Below are 22638 nucleotides of genomic sequence, written 5' to 3' on the forward strand. Positions count from 1 at the left end.
AATGGTGCTCGTGGATGTGAAATAATTCAAAGAAATCTCAAGCATATTTTCATTAAAACAGTAATAAATAACGTGTCATTTAAATACAAATGTTCAACAGATTGAGGTGCACATGATTACTCTTAGGCTATATGTAGCCATGCTTCATCAAACAGAAAAATCATTGCACAACACTTATTTGTACGCAAGTCCAATTGCACTACTACTTGCATTGCTTGATGTTATATGTAACATCATGTATCAGTTGATTCTGCATAGAAATCCATCAATGGAGAAGAAACTGAGTTTATTCATATTTAAAACAGAGATGCATTTAGGCACTTCAGCAGTTCTGTAGATCTCTCCTCTCAGAATTTATTATGAAGTTCTAACTCCAACAATTTAACATTGTCAGCTTCTTTTGTTTGTCATCATATTTTAGGCATATGCTGATGGGAAACGTCTTACAAGTTGCAAGCTGCATGTAGTGCGCTATTTTCAAAGTTTTCTGATAAATAATTGTCTAAAAAACATTTACTAATGTCCAGTAACCGATATTTCTAAGATTATACTTGATTCACTATTTACTGCAATGTTTGTGTCATCTGAAAAAAAATTTTGGCATCTGGCAGTGTTGCAGATGAAAGGTCACTATTAAACATAAAAAAGGAAGAACCCTAAGACAAGGCCTTGTCAGATGCCACATATAATTAATTGCAAATTGATGATGACTCATAGCTTAATACATATCCCTTTCCTAATGATACCCTTTGTTTCTTGTGAAAGGTGTTGGATTTAGACCATTTGGCAGCATTTCTTATTGCCCCATAATATTCTAGTGTACTTGAAAAGATATTGTGATTCATACTAATGGCTTTGTCATACGACAAAATATACCAGTAGCCTGTAATTTACTGTCTGATGAATGAAGTGCATTCTCACTGTATGTGTAGGCACTCTTCTCAATATCAGAATTCTTTTGAAACGTGAATTGTGACTTTGACAATATATTATTTGTTGTCAGATTGATAAGAAACTAATTTTATATTATCTCTCGTAAAATGTTTGAGAATGCTAATAAACGTGAAACTGGATGGAAATGGCATTACCTTATCTCCTTTCTGAAAGCTTTAACTTCAGTATATTTCAACCACTTAGGAAATTTTCCACAGATGAATGACTGATTACAAAGATAACTTAATATGTTACTTAGAATTACAATCTTTAATTCACTTAGTTTGTGTTTTATGTAATTACTAGAATTCTTAATTTTAAAGATTTTATGATGGATATTTCTTCTACTGGTGTAATGAGTATCTTATTCATGTTTCTGAAATTAATTGTATTGACTGGTCTGAGACATTCCTGTGGTAGCGTCTACTGAACCTGACAGTCCCATATCTGTATTTTCAGTAACAGCTAAGAAATGCTTTTTAAAAAGTTTCTCAACACTGCACAAACTGGTGCCAATGTATCATTTACTCTTAATGCTACCTGCTCCTCTTCATATCTGATCCTAGAACTCTGTTCTTTATTACATCACATATTGTCTTTATTTTGTTATCTGATGTGATTATCTTTTCCTCATAATGAATTTTGCTTTTATATCTGTATTACTATCTTTCTGACAGAAACAGTTTCCGATTCCTTGAGCAATTAATTTCCGTTTGTTGACTTTGGCATAATCTGGGTTAGTTTTGAAGGATAACAGTATTCAAACAATGTAAAGACTTTATTAATAGAAATGTTGTACTTTTCATACCATGACCAGTGCATACATGACTCCATTTCATGTCTTTGAGGAGTACCCCAAAAAATTAATTTTTGGCTTATTGACTACTCGCTTGAATTTATATTTAGTAGATTTTATATCCTGTTCACTATTAAGATTTAACAAAAGTAACTGCATGTCATAGTCTGAGAGAGCATTGACTGCTGGTTTTATAATATAATTTTGTTCATTATACCTTTCTATAAATAGATTATCACTGGCTGTTTGTGAGAAATTAGCTACCCTAGATTGGGAATTAGAATTGAATGATATTTTTCCTGAATGTAAGAAATTCTTATTGAATGGTTTTTTTTAGACAATCTATGTTAAAATCACCAGCAACCACTATTTCTTTGATGTTTTTGGTGTCACATAGGTCAGAAGAGCTTCAAGGTGATCTATAAACAGATCTGCAGGTGCTTAGTATATAGTTACTCCTATGGAGAATTTATTATGAAATTCTGCTTTTGTTGGACATGTTTCCATACACTACTCTAGGCAAAAGTCATGAATCTCTATGTTCTTAAATTTATGGAAATTACTGATGAATGTGGCAAGAACTTCCTGCATTTCTGTTCTATGAAAATGAGATGCTAACCTAAATCTTGTAACACTTAACACTGGTCACATGACGTTCAGAGTGTCAAATATGCTACTACTACTGCAAGTCAAGCTTCTCTACACAGGTATTTAAGAAATTTTCACTAGCATTTACGTTAAGATGTCTTTCTCACACAGTCAGTATTCTTAATCTTATAACTGCGGTTTGAGGATTACCAATTTTACAGTATTATGTAATCAAATGTAGCCTTCAGTTCCGAAAATCAGAGAGCAGATATTTTAGCATTGTGGGGGCTTCTTGGGGCTGCTTGGGTTGACGAGTTATTATGCACTGAATTCTGGTGTGCAAGACTGATAATAAAGTTAATTTGGTTTATGATTTAATAACCTAATATTTTACTAGTTCCTTTTGTTTTAAACAGTTCATGTTATGATGACTTGGTACTAAGTTGAAACCAGTAACGACACCATTTAGTCTTACATTAGGTTGAAATATATGATAAAAAGTGAGACTGGAATAATTGCCTTGAATACTGTGTTCTTTATCGTTCTGAAGTCAAACCAAATGGATGGAGCGATGGGACAACGATTCTCCTCCGCTCTTCCCAGATTCCATACCAGCTTGCCTCTGACTTTCACTGATTCCATAACATCATCTTTTTTTGGCAAATCGTACGTCCTCCTTCCCAAAGGGTTGAAATTCACTGACTTTAAAGACCAAAACTATGTTATATATCTGAATCAGACATTTGCCTACTTATTTCTAGCTGGAGTCCATTGCATAATGTTTGTCTTTACTACTCATTTATATGGTCGACTGTATAACACTTAATACAATTATTTCATCGAAAAGACCATCGCGCTGCCTTAGGTTTCCTGTAGCCGACACAGATGTCATTGCCTCCTATCTCCCATAAACCCTATCTTTCTCCTCCCGTCCAAGCTACCCACTCCTCCCTCCATCCCTCATTACCGCCCCCCAAACCAGTCACACGCCTCTCTGTTACGTTCTTCATATACTCCTGCACTATTCTTCAGTCCCTAGAGAGGCATCGAACTATGACACCATGTTAAATATTACCGAATAATAAAAAGTAATAGACGTGAACTACTATATTTATAACTTTTACTTTCTTATCCTTGTAGATACATAGTGACAAAAGTCATTGGACTGCAAGATGTGCATATGAAAATGGAGGTAGTATCGCGTATACAAGGTATAAAAGGGCACTCCACTGGTGGAACTGTCCTTACTACTCAGGTGATTCATGTGAAAAGGTTTCCGTTGTGATTGTAGCCGCCCGACGGAATTAACAGATTTTGAACGCGGACTGGTAGTAGGAGCTAGACACATGGAACATTCCATTTCGAAATCTCTGGGGAATTCAGTATTCCGAGATCCACAGTGTCAAGAGTGTGCCGCGAATACCAAGTTTCGGGCATTACCGCTCACCTGAGACAACGCAATGGCCGACGGCCTTCACTTAACTACCGAGAGCAACAGCGTTTGCGTAGAGATGTCAGTGCTAACAGACAAGCAGCACAGCGTGAAATAATCACAGAAATCAAAATGAGACGTACGACATACTTGTCAGGGCAGTGCGGCGAAAGTTGTCGTTAATGGGCTATGGCAGACGGCGACCGACGCGAATGCCTTTGCTGACAGCACGACTTCGCCTGCAGCACGTCTCCTGACTCGTGACCATATCGGTTTGACCGAAACGACTCTAAAATCGTGGCCTGGTCAGATGAGTCCTGATTTGAATTGGTTAGAGCTGACGGTACGCTTCGAATACTGTACAGACCCGACGAGGCCATGGACCCAAGTTATCAACAAGGCACTGTGGAAGCCTGTGGTGACTCCATAATAATGTGGGCTGTGTTTACTTGGAATGGACTGGGTCTTCTGGTCCAACTGAACTGATCACTGTTTATGTTCGGTTACTTGGAGATCATTTGCATCAATTCAAAGATTTCATGTCCCCAATTAAGGATGGAATTTTCATGGATCACAATGCTCCATGTCACAGGGCCACTATTGTTCGACGAAGACAATTGTGGACAGTTCTATTGAATGGTTTGGCCATCCAGATTGTCCGATGTGAATTCGAGACAACATTTATGGGACATAATCGAGAGGGCAGTTCATATATAAAATCCTACACCGACAACACTTTCGTAATTGTGGACGGCTATAGAGAGAGTATGGATATTTATTTCTGCAGGGGACTTCAAACGACTTGTTGAGTAAATGCCATGCCGAGTTGTTGAACTACGCCGGGCAAAGGGAGGTCAGACACTATATTAGAAGGTATCCCATGACTTTTGTCGCCTCAGCCTATTACATCAGTTAGTGTCCATGTATCTTCATGATTAACGTGATGATTTCTCAAATTTTTTAATGCTTTATTTTTAATGTGCGACGGAATGTAACACAAAAAGATCGCTTATGCTTTGCCGTCTCACGTTGCTTTCTTTAGAGCTTGAAGTGTGTATTCTTTTACCAAGGTCTAATACTTACCAGGCTTCCATGCAGTTTTCTCTTTTGCTTAATAGCTGGCCTTCCTAGAGCGTGCCGTATTTCATTTGATGAAATATTCATATTTGTATTTGAGGCCAAGAAGACTATATTTCATTGCATCTTTCAGTTTCTGTTAATACACATTACATCGTCTGGTCTCATCAACAAATAAAATCTTTTTCCTGAACAGATGATAAAATTCTAATGCAGTCAAAAGTAATTAACTGAGAGTATTTGTAAAAAACACACAGTAATACCTATATAGAGTGCATCAAAAATACCTGAATGAACTTTAGCGTTAGAAGTCCTTACTCAAAAATAGAGAAAACGTGATGTTTGAATATATTTATGGAAATTGTTTTCAGTATTGTGCGATAATATATTATGTGCTTGGAATTGTCGGATTGTAGTCATATTTCTTAATGTCATCAAACTCAGAGAAAATCTCTTTTTGCTTCTACACGCACACGGAAGTACATATTAATGAGCTGTTACAAATCACAAATGCTGTTACCGATATCACAAGTTTCTGTGGCGTGATATCAAACCACCTTTCCAATGGAACGTTCATTGCGTAAACTGATTCCTTTTAACTATTCCCAAGACACTTAAATCACGTGAACGTCCATGCTATGAAACTCCTCTTCCCCTGTCTATCAGACTGTCATGATAGAAATCAGGCAAGGAACGTGGATCAGTGTAACTAAACTATGCTAGGGTCAAGTGGTGCATACACGTCCAACTGCTTGGGGAACATTAGTTAGAAGTTTGGAAAAATTCATCGTCATGTTAACTTCCATCGGTCACATCGTATCAAATGTTAATTGAGCTATAAATTTTAACTGAAGTATTTACCGACACATTTTTACCTAACATTTTTCCTTTCTTTTAGTATGAGGACTTCGTTTCTCAGAGATCGACTCAATGATTTTAATACAGTTTGTTTTAGCATAATTCTCAACATTTATTCTGGCATTAATAGGCTTAAGACGGTGAAGGAAGCATGAAAAGCATGCAAAATCGTTTTCCATCAATGTAGACAGGCACTGCACAAAGTGTAATGGATTTAGATCTACATCAAATCAGGCAGTCTTAAAAATCATATAGAGCTGAAGTGAACTTGTCGCGCAAAAAAATCAACGCGGTAAAAGAATGGGGAAAATATGCCTGTGAAACTCTTAAACAGATGTTGACAAATGAAAAATGAGCAACAGGTAGCGAGGTCTGCTGGCCTCGAATACTCCACCTTTCCCATATCGTGCAGTAGACCAGTGAGTTGAAACCATTCACAGTCTGGATGGTCCTGGCGGATGCGTTCTGCCGTCTGAAAAGCGTGCAGCATATTCGGGAAGTCGACGTCCGGGTCACTCTGGTCGAGCATCGTGCTCAGTGTCTCCAGAGCTTCCATGATAGTTGCTTGAAGCTTGTCGAACTTCAGCCACCTCTCATGTTGTTCTGAAAGGAAGTGTAGATGTAACTGGGCAATGACACGAACTAGTGAAGGTGCTGTGAAGAATAGGCAGAGCTTACCCAAGACGAATTCCACCGTCTGATACCTATGCATGCTGTCATAGTGCAAGCGAACCCTCTCCTTAATGGGATCATTTACATCGATGGTGAAGTCCCTGAAAAGGGCAATCGGTTTTCCTGCATGTATAGGCTCTGGCCTAAGTATCTCCGTCGGGTCTATCAGAGAACCTGGCTGTAAAACATGAAATATCACATTAATAACTGACAATGGAAAAATTTTGGTGACACGTGTATGACAAACAACTACAGTTAGAAATTTGACACAAAAACATATCTTGTTCCCTTTCTCTCTTTTCTGTTAGGAGAAGCATAGTGTACGAGGACTCTTCATAAGGGAGAGTAATGATGAAGAGCTGAAAGGAAAAAAATCAAGATGAAAATTTTTTATTAGCATTTACCACGTTTATGATTAGCACTTGTTCCATAAATGATCCGATAAGTCCGAATGTATGTATCCGTCGCTGTAGTTCTGGATCGTAGACAAAATAATTTCCAATAGGCGGCTTATTACTGATCGATGAGCATTCCCCAGTTTTTGAACAATTTTCAGCTGACTTACTTCTAAAACCACTGATTCTCAGATTGCTATTTCGGACATATTTGGATCTCTGTGTAGTTTACCAAAATCATTCGATATCGTTTTGACTCATCGTTTTACTTCTTTTGCAGTCGATTCAGTCGTTTTCTACAACTGATCTAAGTATAAAAGCTCATCCATCGTTTCTATGAGTTTACTGGAATTTGTACAAGTTTCTTTTCAATGTGTGTCCATGCGCTATTTCTGCCTTATTATACAATTCAGTCTTTTCCCTTTTTGTTCTTTTACCTCATTATCCACCTACTGTAATGACTACCCTTTTGCTCAATGGCAGTATCTTCCTTTATCTTGAACACATGGTCAGAACATAGGAATAGCAGAAAACTAGGACCTAATCATTATTTTACGTTATGTTACTTTCGTACCTTTTGAGCCTATGAAATCAATTTACTGCGTTTCTCGCGTTACAAACTGATGTCGTTTCAGTCTACTATTGTCATTCCATCATTATTAATACCTACTTCGATTAGTTCTAGTAACGTTCCAGTTCCTACTTAATGAAAAGAAATGTTAACAATACTGGAACTGCAGATTTATTTAAATGGCTGCACACGGTAAAGAAAATCACAATGAACCAGAAATATCTTTTCGAATAATGTTAACTGCCTACCTAAAGCTATGTGATGCGAAGATACTTGACGCTTTTCACTCAAAATTATCAGTTTTCTGTCCGAACATCTGTTACGACACTGGTTAAAGCTACTTACTGCCCCTTTTGTAAATAAAAAGCACCAAACACATATCATGCTCTGGCTTACTTTTGTAAAGGCAAACATTCTGTTTGCATATGTTATGTTTGCGAGGCACACAGTTCCTACGACACCTTGACTAGAACCGCTCTGAATAGTAAACATAATGTTTACTATACGAGGCACCATCTAAGTACATAACTATTTCAGTGATGAGAGGGACGTTTGTACTATACTCCGTTACTTACCTCTACAGTTCTTGAAAATTGAAAATTGAAAAACGACGTTACGTGTGTTATGAAATAACCATAAATGATAAACCAAAATAATGCTGGGAGATGAATACTTGTGTACTGATTCAATCCAAGAAATATCAGTAGACAGACCGCATTCAGAAAAACTGAGGAGGTATATCCGCTATTCGACATAGCAACTACATTATATTAGGCAGTAAAGGAAAGGCATGCTGAATGCGGACTATACCAGTTTGCGTAGAGCAGATGTGACGTCGACGCTGGATATTCACCATGACTTTGGCGGCAGACATGGAGACTCGGGGAGCACCTGTGACTAGGTCTGGAGTGGGCGGTCTCCGCTAAGATTCCCAAAACCTGCAGGCGCCCTTTTACCGTATGTACAGCCGGAAGCGCCCCGTCGCCGCTTGGCCCGTTGCCGTCACGTCCACTGAGATCGGCCGAACGTCGGCCTCGTGATAACCCTGTAGCCACAACCTCTGGGTTGATGCACTGCCGCGGTAGGCGCTTCCGATGCCGCTTCGGAGCCCCACAGACTCGATCGGAATATCCTTCGCCACTGTGAAACCTGTTGATGTATAGACACAAACTTATTGTATTGCCTCGGAGACGGATTCAGCACAAATTTCAGAAATATATTAATATTTGGTTCTAATTTTCTTTATTCAGGTTCATTTATCTCTGTTATCAACTGGAAAGTTGGAGAGTGATAAGGAAATACAGAAAAACAAGAAAAGCTTGGACACACTTTTCACTTGGTATAATGAACGACTGTTCTTTGTACACATATAAAAAAAACTGCATCACTTCGGTTCCGAGAGCTCCGGAACTTGTACAGAAAATTTGAATAGAGATCTACATAAACATCATTTCCGCCCTTTTTATTGTTCATGAAAAGCACACATTGCATGGTGCAGTACCATACAGCGAGACTTAAGAGGTCGTGGACCAGATTGCCGTACACACCGGTACCCAGTAGCATGGCCTCTTGCATTGATGCATTCCTGTATTCGTCGTGGCACACTATCCACAAGTTCATCAAGGCACTGTTGGTCCAGATTGTCCCAATCCTCAATGGCTATATGGCGTAGATCCCTCAGAGTGATTGGTGGGTCACATCGTCCATAAACAGCCCTTTTCAATCTATCCCGCGTGTGTGCGATAGGGTTCGTGTCTGGAGAACATGCTGGCCACTCTAGTCGAGAGATGTCGTTATCCTGAAGGAAGTCATCACAAGATGTTCACGACGGGGGCGTGAATTGTCGTCCATGAAGATGAATGCCTCGCCAATATGCTGCCGATATGGTTGCACTATCGGACGGAGGATGGCATTTCACGTATCGTACAGCAGTTACGGCGCCTTCCATGACCACCAGCGGCGTACGTCGGTCCCACATAATGCCACCCCAAAACAGCAGGGAACCTCCTCCTTGCTGCACTTGCTGGATAGTGTGTAGAAGGTGTTCAGCCTGACCGGGTGTCCTCCAAACACGTCTCCGACGATTGTCTGATTGAAGGCATATGCCACACTCATCGGTGAAGAGAATGTGATGCCAATCCTGAGCGGTCCATTCGGCGTGTTGTTGGGCCCATCTGTTCCGCACTGCATTGTGTCGTGGTTAGCAAAAATGGATCTCGCCATGGACGTCGGGAGTGAAGTTGCGCATCGTGCAGCCTACAGCGCACAGTCTGAGTCGTAACACGACGTGCTGTGGCTGCACGAGAAGCATTATTCGACATGGTGGCTTTGCTGTCAGGTTTCCTCCGAGCCATAATCAGTAGGTAGCGGTCATCCATTGCAGTAGCAGCCCTCGAGCGGCCTGAGCGAGGCATGTAATCGACAGTTCGTGTCTCTTTGTATCTCCTCCATGTCCGAACAAGATCGTTTTGGTTCACTCCGAGATGCCTGAACTCTTCTCTTGATGAGAGCCCTTCCTGGCACACAATAAAAATACGGACGCGATCGAACAGCGGTAATGACGGTCTAGGAATGGTTGAACTACAGACAACACTATCCAAGTACCTCCTACCTGGTGGAATTACGAACTGATCAGCTGTCGGACCCCCTCCGTCTAATAGTCGCTGCTCATACATGGTTGTTGACATCTTTTGGTTGGTCTAGTGACATATCTGGACAGTCAGAGGGACTGTGTCTGTTATAAAATATCCACAGTCAACGTCAGTTCTTGGAAATGGCGTGATGCAAAACTGTTTTTAATGTGTGTATACGAATAAATTCAAGACAACCCCCGCAGCTGGAATTAGGAAGCTGACAGTATCCGAGACTGATAGTTAAAATACGGAGCTCAGCAAGTCGTTCAAATAGATTGTTGTTCCAAACTTATGGACGAAAGGAACTTTTGCATGATGTCTCACTGCGAAGTAACGTAGCTCCATGAAACTTGGGATATACGTCGAAAGAACCGCTTCAATATAGCACAGAAAGTAACTGAAGGAAATACGTAGTGAGACGATCAGAAATGACAATTGTTTAGAAATGCAATAATTATGTTGAAGTCACCACGAATTACGATGGTCCTTTTCATATTAAAAAAGGCGGGACGTAGTCCTTAATATGGCGTGTTATCTTAGTAAACGGCAATGCCAACCCTGCCACACATTTGGCGAGGAGTTGTTGTGGCAGGGTGTTCCGTTCTTCTACCCGCACTGCTGACTATTTCTGGATGGTCGTAGGTGTGTGTGGACGGGTGCAATACGTCTCACCAGCGCATCCCACAATGGTCGATGGGATTTAAGTCGGGTCTGTCCATTCGGAGAACATCCTCTTGTTCCAAGAGCACCTCCACCTGTCCGATTAAAGGCAGTAGCGCATTATCATCCAAGTCTGGGACGAATGCATCCCTGAGAAGATACACGTGAGACGGAGTACAGTTCTACAGTAACGTTTACCAGTGAGTGTACAGTCTTCAGAGATGTGGAGGTAAGTACGCTCATGCAACATAATCCGTCCCCACACTACAACACATGGGCACCAAAACGATCATGACGACACTGTTGCTGGGATGCATTACGTGTTCTCATGTTTCGCCATACGAGAGTACATCAAGCATTGTCTTTGAATAATAGTGCCATTTCTGTTCGTCTCATTGGATATTTCAGTTACAGCTTAGAAATGACACAGCGAACCGGTTGCAAATAACTGTTTGGTACATTGACCTAGGTTTCGACACCTCTAAGGACGTCTTCATCAGCATCAGTCTGATGTTGTTCCTAGAAAGGTAAACGTGCCAAAGGAAGGAACGTACTAATTTTAATTTTTGACTTGAGCATATCTGCTCTAAACTTTGACCATTGCCCCCTTGCAAGGTAGCTTCACAGTTTCTTAAAATTTCGTTCGGATGAAGATGTCCTTAGAGATGTTGAAACGTAGGACAACGTACCAAACAGTTGTTTCAAACCGGATGGCTGTATGAATTCTACGTTGAAACTTACATACGGTTGCTGAGAGACAGCCATGTTAAAACTTTATTTCAGTTACCTACCACACTATTCGGTAGCAGTTCTTTGCATTTATGATCGAAAAACCATCAAGCTATTTGTTATTCGGCAGTGACACATCATTCGGAAGTTACTTTCGTCCATACTTTTTTGCACTCGGGTGTATTTAGGGGCTATATTAATGCGCAACATAACTAAAAAGATAACGTCAGAGGACACAGTGGCCATATTTAATACACTCCTGGAAATTGAAATAAGAACACCGTGAATTCATTGTCCCAGGAAGGGGAAACTTTATTGACACATTCCTGGGGTCAGATACATCACATGATCACACTGACAGAACCACAGGCACATAGACACAGGCAACAGAGCATGCACAATGTCGGCACTAGTACAGTGTATATCCACCTTTCGCAGCAATGCAGGCTGCTATTCTCCCATGGAGACGATCGTAGAGATGCTGGATGTAGTCCTGTGGAACGGCTTGCCATGCCATTTCCACCTGGCGCCTCAGTTGGACCAGCGTTCGTGCTGGACGTGCAGACCGCGTGAGACGACGCTTCATCCAGTCCCAAACATGCTCAATGGGGGACAGATCCGGAGATCTTACTGGCCAGGGTAGTTGACTTACACCTTCTAGAGCACGTTGGGTGGCACGGGATACATGCGGACGTGCATTGTCCTGTTGGAACAGCAAGTTCCCTTGCCGGTCTAGGAATGGTAGAACGATGGGTTCGATGACGGTTTGGATGTACCGTGCACTATTCAGTGTCCCCTCGACGATCACCAGTGGTGTACGGCCAGTGTAGGAGATCGCTCCCCACACCATGATGCCGGGTGTTGGCCCTGTGTGCCTCGGTCGTATGCACTCCTGATTGTGGTGCTCACCTGCACGGCGACAAACACGCATACGACCATCATTGGCACCAAGGCAGAAGCGACTCTCATCGCTGAAGACGACACGTCTCCATTCGTCCCTCCATTCACGCCTGTCGCGACACCACTGGAGGCGGGCTGCACGATGTTGGGGCGTGAGCGGAAGACGGCCTAACGGTGTGCGGGACCGTAGCCCAGCTTCATGGAGACGGTTGCGAATGGTCCTCGCCGATACCCCAGGAGCAACAGTATCCCTAATTTGCTGGGAAGTGGCGGTGTTGTCCCCTACGGCAGTGCGTAGGATCCTACGGTCTTGGCGTGCATCCGTGCGTCGCTGCGGTCCGGTCCTAGGTCGACGGGCACGTGCACCTTCCGCCGACCACTGGCGACAACATCGATGTACTGTGGAGACCTCACGCCCGACGTGTTGAGCAATTCGGCAGTACGTCCACCCGGCCTCCCGCATGCCCACTATACGCCCTCGCTCAAAGTCCGTCAACTGCACATACGGTTCACGTCCACGCTGTCGCGGCATGCTACCAGTGTTAAAGACTGCGATGGAGCTCCGTATGCCACGGCAAACTGGCTGACACTGACGGCGGCGGTGCACAAATGCTGCGCAGCTAGCGCCATTCGACGGCCAACACCGCGGTTCCTGGTGTGTCCGCTGTGCCGTGCGTGTGATCATTGCTTGTACAGCCCTCTCGCAGTGTCCGGAGCAAGTATGGTGGGTCTGACACACCGGTGTCAATGTGTTCTTTTTTCCATTTCCAGGAGTGTATAATGAAGAACTACAGTTGTGAAGCTTTGACATTCTAATGTCGAAACTGCAACCCCTCTGCCAAGTCAAACTCGAACTCATTCTGAAAATTAAACCAGTGGACTGTCACCAACATCTAAGTCCTACAAAAAGAGCACATCGATAGTACTAAAATCGCTGTTGGTAACCATTACCGGTTATGATTCGGACGTATACTATGTGGTCAAAAATATCCGGTCACCCCCGAAAGCATACGTTTTTCATATTAGGTGCATTGTGCTGCCACCTACTGCTACGTACTCCATATCAGCGACCTCAGTAGTCATTAGACAACGTGAGAGGGGCGCTCCACGGAACTCACGGACTTCGAACATGGTCAAATGATTGGGTGTCACTTGCGTCACACGTCTGTACACGAGATTTCCACACTCCTAAACATCCTTAGGTCCACTGTTTTCTATGTGATACTGAAGTGGAAACGTGAAGGACACATACAGCAGAAAGCATACAGGCCGACAGAGACCGCCGACAGTTGAAGAGGGTCGTCATGTATAATAGGCATACATCTATCCAGACCATCACATAGGAATTCCAAACGATCCGCTGCAAGTACTATGACAATTAGGAGGGAGGTGAAAAAACTTGGATTTCATGGTCTAGTGACTGCTCATAAGCCACACATCACGCTGGTAAATGCCAAACGACGCCTAGCTAGATGTGAGGAGCGTAAACATTGGACGATTGAATAGTTAAAAAAAAAAACATTGTGTGGAATGACAAATCACGGTACACAATGTGGCGATCCGATGGCAGGATATGGGTATAGCGAATGCCTGGTGAATGTCATCTGCCATCGTGTGTAGTGCGAACAGTAAAATTCGGATGCAGTGCTGTTATGGTGCGGTCGGGTTTTTGCTGGATGGGGCTTGTACCTCTTGTTTTGCGTGGCTCTATCACAGCACATGCCTGCAATGATATTTTAAGCACCTTCTTGTTTCCCACTGTTGAAGAGCAATTGGGGGATGGCGATTGCTTCTTTCAACACGATTTCTTCCCGGTGTCCGGATACTTTTGAGCACATAATGTATTTGGCGTTCCTCGTCAGCTGTGAAATGTGCATTGTTTCTAGACTGTGTCGAGCTTAGTAGTTAAAAGTACGAATTTAAACACATAATAAATATTACGAATATCATTCCAGACACATGAGAAACAGTTATGAATGCAGACATAAAACTATACATAGAGCATACTACTTCAGGTAAGTAACGACTGCCGAAAGATTTGCGTCGTCTCGACAATCCCTAATCAAAGACCACTAAATACGCCACTTCCCAAAAAACAACTCTTTAATGAATCGAACTAACATTTAGTTAACAGCTTCAAACGGTTGATTACGTTACCAGTGCGTTAATGCGTTAAATATTTGGCACCAAGCATGTACGAGAGAAAAAATTTCAGAAAATGTTTATGTATTGTTGGTAGTCTCTGAGTCTCAAATACTTACTGAATATAGTCAGGGTGATACGCATGCCTTGAGTCACGCTGGCTCGAGACATATAAACAGCTTCTAAGTGTAGTACTTGTCTTACTGTGTAAAATCTTTAATATAAGATTATACCTCATAATTTGTAGATTATGACAGCATTTTGAATTAATTATTCGGTTAATAATTATATGAAACAAGCTGAGTACCCGGCTTTGCCTTGGCATCTATTTATTCCCCTATTCTTTTAGTTCATCTCTTCCTTCCCGTCTCTGATCCTTAGTATCGTCCTCTTTCTCCATACACCTCCACATCCCTGCTTCTTTCATTTCTTTCTTTCCCTCTCTATCCATCTCCTCCTATCCCCTATCTTTGCCAATATCTACGTCTTTCTCTCTTTGTCCAACTCTATCCATCTCCCCCCTCTCTTCATCGATCTCCTTCCCCTTTTCTCTATCCTCCTCCTCCTACCCCCTCTATCTGACCATCTCCTCCTTCTTCCTCTCTCTGTCTGTCACCTTCTCCCCACTCTCTTTGTCCATCTCCTGCTCTCCCTTTCTCTGTGACCTCCTCCTCCACCTCTCTGTCCATATTCTCCTCTTTCCTTTCTCTGTCCATCATGTCCTTCATTCCTCTCTCTCTGTCCCTCTCCTTTCTCTGCCCATCTGTTCCTCTCCCTTCTGTTCATATCCTCCTCTTCCCTCTATTTCTTGCTCCCCCTCTCTTTATCCTTCTTTTCCGCACACCTCTCTCTGTCCAACTTCTGTACCATCTTTGGTTGAAATAGACCCAGAGGTGTATGAGGAGATGTGCAACACACATACTTACATACATACCTATATACATTTTTATAAAATGTATAAAATACATAAAAGAAAATAATGTTTTTTACCCTAAAAGCTGTTAGGCAGGCAACGTACAACTCGGACCCTGCTCCATGAACCTTGTTAGCTTTTTGCTAATATAGATAATCATCATATTCCAGATTCTGACTTCACGACATAAAATAAATGCACACAGGAGAAATTGAACAATGCCCGGAAACGTCTAACATCCAATGATGAGAGTTATCTGCAGTCAAAAACGTCATAACTGGTACCAAAGTAGTCGCTGTATTCCTTCAGAAATGCCGAAAATGATGTCTATATGTATATTTAATCTGGTTTAACTCTTCTTTAAAATTGTATATGATTTGGAACCTGAGTACCTCTATTTCTCCAGTATTACTGTATTTTTGTAAAATACAAAGCCACGTGTACGAGTAGCTGGTTTGCTTTAAAAGAACTTCAGTCTCAGTAATAGCTCCGACACTGTGGCGAGGTCAAATTCTCCGGAATTTTTATTTTCAACTGGATTTTAGGCAGGAGAGATCCTCTATGGTGCATGTTAAATGTGGAAAGAAAGAAGTGTATGCTATGAACTGATATATGAGGAGAGTTCCAGCGGCTCAGTGGTAATAGTGATACACACGAAAGACACGAATGCGAATTTTAGTATGGGTTTTATTTTACTTGTTATCATGGTTTGCCTGCACGAATGAAATACGGTATTTAATATGAGCTATACAAAGCTCTACACATATTTCACGCTGCCATGCTTAATATGCAAAGAATGAAACTATCAAGAGTAATTATGTCGTATAGGAAAACTGCTTGAGTAGTGACAGTGATGGATCAGTTTTCTTACTCCAATTGTGGTGTTCGTGCTGTTGCTACCACGACTGCTGCAATAAGCTGTACCTATCATGCGCAGATATGCAATGAGAGCTGACACCACTGATGACCCTCTCGCTTCATCGTGTCACATACAATCTTATAAGCACGTTCAATTCACACATGATTGTGAATACTATCGGGATTTTCGTGTTATAGTTTATTAGTATTACAATTAACATATGTATTAGTTTAAAAAATATTCGATATTTAAAAACAAATGCCATACATCGTGAAGGTGCAGCCCCTGCAAAATCTTGAGATGGTCATTTAGGACACCGTCCTTTCATGACCACTTGCTGTTGACAGTCAGCGAAATAATCCCCAAACTCTTTTAGACAATGTTTTAAGTAACTCAGCCGGCCGGAGTGGCCGAACGGTTAAAGGCGCTACAGTCTGTAACCGCACGACCGCTACGGTCGCAGGTTCGAATCCTGCCTCGGGCATGGATGTGTGTGATGTCCTTAGGTTAGTTAGGTTTAAGTAGTTCTAAGTTCTAGGGGACTTATGACCACAGCAGTTGAGTCCCATAGTGCTCAGAGCCATTTTTTTTAAGTAACTCAGCAATACATCGAGATATACGAACCTGTAAATCTGCATTCTTTTACCTAAGTTACTTTATTTCTATTTCTTTAATTTCTAGTTGGTGACACTAAGGCGTATTGTCGCATTTACAACATTGTTTTCATAATTAATGTTTTCTCTGGTTCAAATGGCTCTGAGCACTATGGGACTCAACATCTTAGGTCATAAGTCCCCTAGAACTTAGAACTACTTAAACCTAACTAACCTAAGGACATCACACACATCCATGCCCGAGGCAGGATTCGAACCTGCGACCGTAGCACCCCCGCGGTTCCGGACTGCAGCGCCAGAATCGCTAGACCATCGCGGCCGGCAATGTTTTCTCTACTAACAGTCTCTTCGTTAGTTGGTATTATACTTCCGTGTAAAAACGGTTCTACATGTTTACAGGAACTTCGTTTCTGTGTGCGAATTTTTCACTATTACACTCATTACCACCACCAAAATCTACTCTGAACGATGGGTTAGAAAACCGTCATGTTCCAAATAGCCTCTTGAAGGAAGTTTCAGCAATTCACTTTTCATATCCCTTTCATAAGACTAAGCAGAAAAAATATACTAAGTACACACAGGCGTTAACAACTGTAAACGAATCGGTATGTTTATATGAATTTATCCACTTGTTTCGTCTCATTGTATTAGAAAGTAAATAAAACTTAATTTCAAATGTTTTCGTTGCCTGCAATGGTTAGTCCCCCAGTACTCTGAAAACTGTAAAGCAACTCAGTACATAATCCTTAGTCACTGATAAGAAATACTAATGTAAACGATCTTGTCTTCACTCAGAACGCAGTGACATCACAATTGTTACGGCGGTGGTGGGCTCCTGAGTGTTTGTTGGATCGGCTGTGACGTCATAACCGCAGCTTGCAACTGCGCACATACACCATGATATTTACTGTAAATTCTAGTACCAGCAGTTGCTACACTATTTCGTATATGAAAACATTTATTGTCTTCTTGCGACTGCTTCAGCGACTCTGAATTGCACATCATCTTCGTGTATAAACCGGTACAGCGAATTTCATGATTCTGCACCAAAGAATATACATCATTTCTCTCATTGCTCTGTCACCCACGCTATCTCAAGAATTTTCTTCAGAATGTTTTCGGAGAAGTGCCACCGCACTACAGTGGACTATTTATCTCTCAACAGTGCGCGAAAAATACGTTTTTCAGTTAATACGATCTCTATGAGCTTAATTAAACATTTAGTTGCTGTTCAAACTTGGCATACCAAAACACGAAGATGGAACGCAGGATACTGATCAGATGATGCGTCCGCGGAAGTGCTAGAGTAAATTTCGATTCAACAGTAAAAACGGACGTATTAGTACAGCGAAATTTCAACGACGTCTCTATAACATACATTATTTGTTCCTTTACATGTACCCGATAGCGACAGTATCATATCTAACAATACCCTGAGATCAGAACTTTTTCGTAGCGTAACTTCCACTGAATGTTATACTCAGAGACCTTTTGTCGGCGTCTTTCCTTCACCTTGGAAAACAGTTACTGAAGACAGTACAAGTGTTGCTCTAGTGTGAACACTTAAGGTAGAAATACGAAGATACACTGTTGCTGAACAGTATGCGAAGGGATAATGGCCACGAGAAATCAACTTAACTACTTCTCATAACTTGAAAGTATCCCGCCGAAGGCAATAATGTTAGCGAACAGCAGTAGTTGCAACACTACACGAATCTTCTGCGCGACATGGAATGCTGTGCATTCGTTGCGTCTCATTTTACGTAAAAAGAAACTGCTTTAAACGGACGTATCAAAGAAGGACTGCCACGCGGTTATCCCGTTACGCTTCTGTGCTTTTCTTAACGTATTCAGTCTGACGTGCTAATACACGAAGCCTATATATCATTTTCTGTTCACAGTGTAGAATGGTATGCTTTACTACCGCTTTGACTACTGCAAGTGAATTATTATCCATTAGAAGATACACAAAAAAATTACATACGACTATCCAAAAAGAATAAAGTTAACCATCATACCTGCCCACATTCTCGCTATACGTTGCTTGTTCCCGCTACCTCTCATATCGCAGAAAGAAATTTGTGTTATAATATTACCTTCACACGTTTTATGACTGTCTTCACTGAGAAGCCCAGTTCTACTCAATATTCACTGTTTTTGGCTAGCTATCTTCCGGGCAGAGCTTAAATCACACCTTGTGTTTCATAACTCATGTCATTCATCCTGGTCGTTATTACTCTCACGTAAATACTGCAAAGAGAAGAAGTGCGAATTGTTCGAATGGGAAGTCGGTGTCTCTGGTAACAAGTGTCCAGTGGTAGTGACAGTGAAGTTCACTAAAGTTCATGCGACTGAAGTCATTTCACTGCCTTTCAATAATTTTCGCTGATCTACATCTGCAACATCGAGAATATTAAATCATCGATGCCACACACTGGAATATGCCATCATTTCATGTATCATTCAGCGCTCATTTAATTTTGACCTGAATTGTTTTCACTGTCGTGCTTTGTGAACGAACGAAAAGTGCGTAATCCAGCAATGGTAAAATCAATTACAGTGTCTTAAAAAGTAGATAAACAGTAGCGTTTTCGGAAACAAACCTTTAAGTCTCCAACTTCACCACCAAAGCTGTAGTATCAGTTTTAACGCCTGCTTAATTGCTGAACACTCTCTCACGAAGTCAAGCAGCTAACTGAAGGCTAATCAGCTTACAAAGCGACCGTTGGCCAGCCCCGGGCGACCGTGGGGTCATCTACGTCATGGATAAATGGTATCGTAACAAATATGTATCTTACGACACTCGTAGCAACTATGATGAAGCTTTTACTACTGGAATTATACGAGGTGCATTCAAGTTCTAAGGCCTCCGATTTTTTTTCTAATTAACTATCACCCGAAATCGATGAAACTGGCGTTACTTCTCGACGTAACCGCCATGCAGACGTACACATTTTTCACAACGCTGACGCCATGATTCTATGGCAGCGGCGAAGGCTTCTTTAGGAATCTGTTTTGACCACTGGAAAATCGCTGAGGCAATAGCAGCACGGCTGGTGAATTTGCGGCCACGGAGAGTGTCTTTCACTGTTGGAAAAAGCCAAAAGTCACTTGGAGCCATGTCAGGTGAGTAGGAAGCATGAGGAATCACTTCAAAGTTGTTATCACGAAGAAACTGTTGCGTAACGTTAGCTCGATGTGCAGGTACGTTGTCTTGGTGAAACAGCACACGCGCAGCCCTTCCCGGACGTTTTTGTTGCAGTGCAGGAAGGAATTTGTTCTTCAAAACATTTTCGTAGGATGCACCTGTTACCGTAGTGCCCTTTGGAGCGCAATGGGTAAGGATTACGCCCTCGCTGTCCCAGAACATGGACACCATCATTTTTTCAGCACTGGCGGGTACCAGAAATTATTTTGGTGGCGCAGAATCTGTGTGCTTCCATTGAGCTGACTGGCGCTTTGTTTCTGGATTGAAAAATGGCATCCACGTCTCGTCCATTGTCACAACCGACGAAAAGAAAGTCCCATTCATGCTGTCGTTGCGCGTCAACATTGCTTGGCAACATGCCACACGGACAGCCATGTGGTCGTCCGTCAGCATTCGTGGCACCCACCTGGATGACACTTTTCGCATTTTCAGGTCGTCATGCAGGATTGTGTGCACAGAACCCACAGAAATGCCAACCCTGGAGGCGATCTGTTCAACAGTCATTCGGCGATCCCCCAAAACAATTCTCTCCACTTTCTCGATCATGTCGTCAGACCGGCTTGTGCGAGCCCGAGGTTGTTTCGGTTTGTTGTCACACGATGTTCTACCTTCATTAAACTGTCGCATCCATGAACGCACTTTCGACACGTCCTTAACGCCATCACCACATGTCTCCTTCAACTGTCGATGAATTTCAATTGGTTTCACACCACGCAAATTCAGAAAACGAATGATTGCATGCTGTTCAAGTAAGGAAAACGTCGCCATTTTAAGTATTTAAAACAGTTCTCATTATCGCCGCTGGCGGTAAAATTACATCTGCCGTACGGTGCTGCCATCTCTGGGACGTATTGACAATGAATGCGGCCTCATTTTAAAACAATGAGCATGTTTCTATCTCTTTCCAGTCCGGAGAAAAAAAATCGGAGGCCTTAGAACTTGAATGCACCTCGTAGGTATAACTTTTTTTCAACTTTCAAAAAGAAAAACTTTTATTTTATACTTTGAAAAACGCAATATCTGTTCGCCCTGAACTACACTTATCATCTTCATATACCTCCTTGTACGACAGTATTAACTGTTTACTTAAGTAACAGAGTATAATACAGATGTCCGTCTCGTCAGTGAAATAATTTTGCCTAGTATAGTACACATTACGTTTCCCGTCCAGAATCGTGTCGTAGGAACTGTGCGTATCCCAAGCATAATGTATGACAGCAGAATGTAAGCCTCTACACAAGTAAGCCAGAGCATCAGATGTGGTTGATGCTTTTCATTTATAAAAATTACAGTCTGTTACGGTCACCTGCTTGTGAATCCGCTACAAAAATCAACTTTTGCTTTTCATATTAATCGAAATTTAAAGTGTTTTTAACAAATAGCTAGTTAAGAGAACTTAATTGGACTTGAGAAGTTCTTTGAGAAACAACTTAAAGATCTTTTAGTGTGTGGCCGCACCCTTGTTTCCGCTGCTTTGGCAGGTCAAATGTCGACATTAGACTCCCGTTGGAGATAGATATAATACACATCCATTTTTCGAGTTGGGAGCCTTGTTAGGAGAAGCTCTTGCCGATGCCCATACGTTTTCCCTTGTATATCTTTGAAAAGGCCTAGTGTTGTTAGGAATATTTTCTGGGTACGATATGAGACTATCACAGGTGGAAACTGCTTCCATGGGAGTGGCTGAAAGTGCAAAGTGAGTCTTTGAGGCAGCTAAAGAAGCCGGAATAACAACGGAAAAAATGAAACGAAGAGGGATGATGAATAAAATGTAAATCAAAACAATTATACAACTGGAATGTGTTAGGAACAATAGAGATGAGTCACAGATCGAATACAATTTTGAATTGAGGACACGATTTGGAGGGAAGTGGGTTACAGACATTAGCGTACTATAAACAGAAAGAGAAATACGTGCTGATCTAATTTCTTATGACTGGAATGACATGATTGTTGTCTACTTTAAGCTAAACATGTCGCTAATGTGCACTTAAAGTTTCAAGCATCCGAGTAAGTAGTGCACAGATTCCGAGTCAGGACTGACAAGTAAAAAATGTAATTTATTGATCTTCACAAAAAGAATTATAAATGGGTCAATACGACAACTAGTGTGACTAATTGTATACTAAAATATTCAACAGGAGATGCTTCTATTGTCCTTCAATTTTCATTCTGTTAAGAGTTCGCATTTTTCTTGGTTAGTGAATTTAAATTTTTCGGAAATTTAGCATTTCTCCAGACGTTCACAGGCAAGTTACATTAAGTTCCTGCTGGCAAGACCAAACAGCACTGATCTCGAGCATATCCCGAGGAACGCCTCAGTGTTAAATGGAGTGAATAAATGTGAAATTTTTTATGGTGATACTCAGTGAGATACTCAGCGAGGAGTTGGTTCCCCAAGGTAAAAAAGTAAGGTATACACCAGGATTGGATTTCTATAATTAATCACTACAATACAAGACAAAGCCTTCGTTGTAGTTATGCGCAATACATCAGGAAGCAACATCTGGATGTAATGTTTCACCGACGACGATGTCATTAGAGAAGTAGCACAATCTGATAATCGGTAATGACAGTGCAAGGAAATACGCCATGTCCTTTTCAAAGGAACTTTCCCCAAATTAGCTTCAAGTAACTTAGCTAAACCATTGAACACAT

General features: G+C 41.5%; 1 protein-coding gene across 2 annotated transcripts in view; it reads right to left on the reverse strand.

The window, feature by feature from the left end:
• LOC126092129 (inositol oxygenase-like) overlaps positions 1 to 19503 on the reverse strand; it is a 36557-nt gene extending 17054 nt beyond the window's left edge. The window contains exons 1-4 of one of the 2 annotated variants that reach the window (XM_049907574.1): positions 19376 to 19503; positions 8176 to 8471; positions 6363 to 6534; positions 6079 to 6287 (exon numbers count right to left, since the gene is read on the reverse strand). In XM_049907574.1, coding sequence (XP_049763531.1) covers positions 6079 to 6287; positions 6363 to 6534; positions 8176 to 8196 — 402 coding nt within the window. In that variant the 5' untranslated portion in view covers positions 8197 to 8471; positions 19376 to 19503. Of the gene's footprint in view, positions 1 to 6078; positions 6288 to 6362; positions 6535 to 8132; positions 8472 to 19375 lie in introns of both variants that reach the window. The other variant, XM_049907575.1, reaches the window with a different exon arrangement.
• Positions 19504 to 22638: the final 3135 nt, after the last annotated feature.

This window comes from Schistocerca cancellata, chromosome 7 (genome assembly GCF_023864275.1).
Source record: "Schistocerca cancellata isolate TAMUIC-IGC-003103 chromosome 7, iqSchCanc2.1, whole genome shotgun sequence".
Taxonomy (NCBI): domain Eukaryota; kingdom Metazoa; phylum Arthropoda; class Insecta; order Orthoptera; family Acrididae; genus Schistocerca; species Schistocerca cancellata.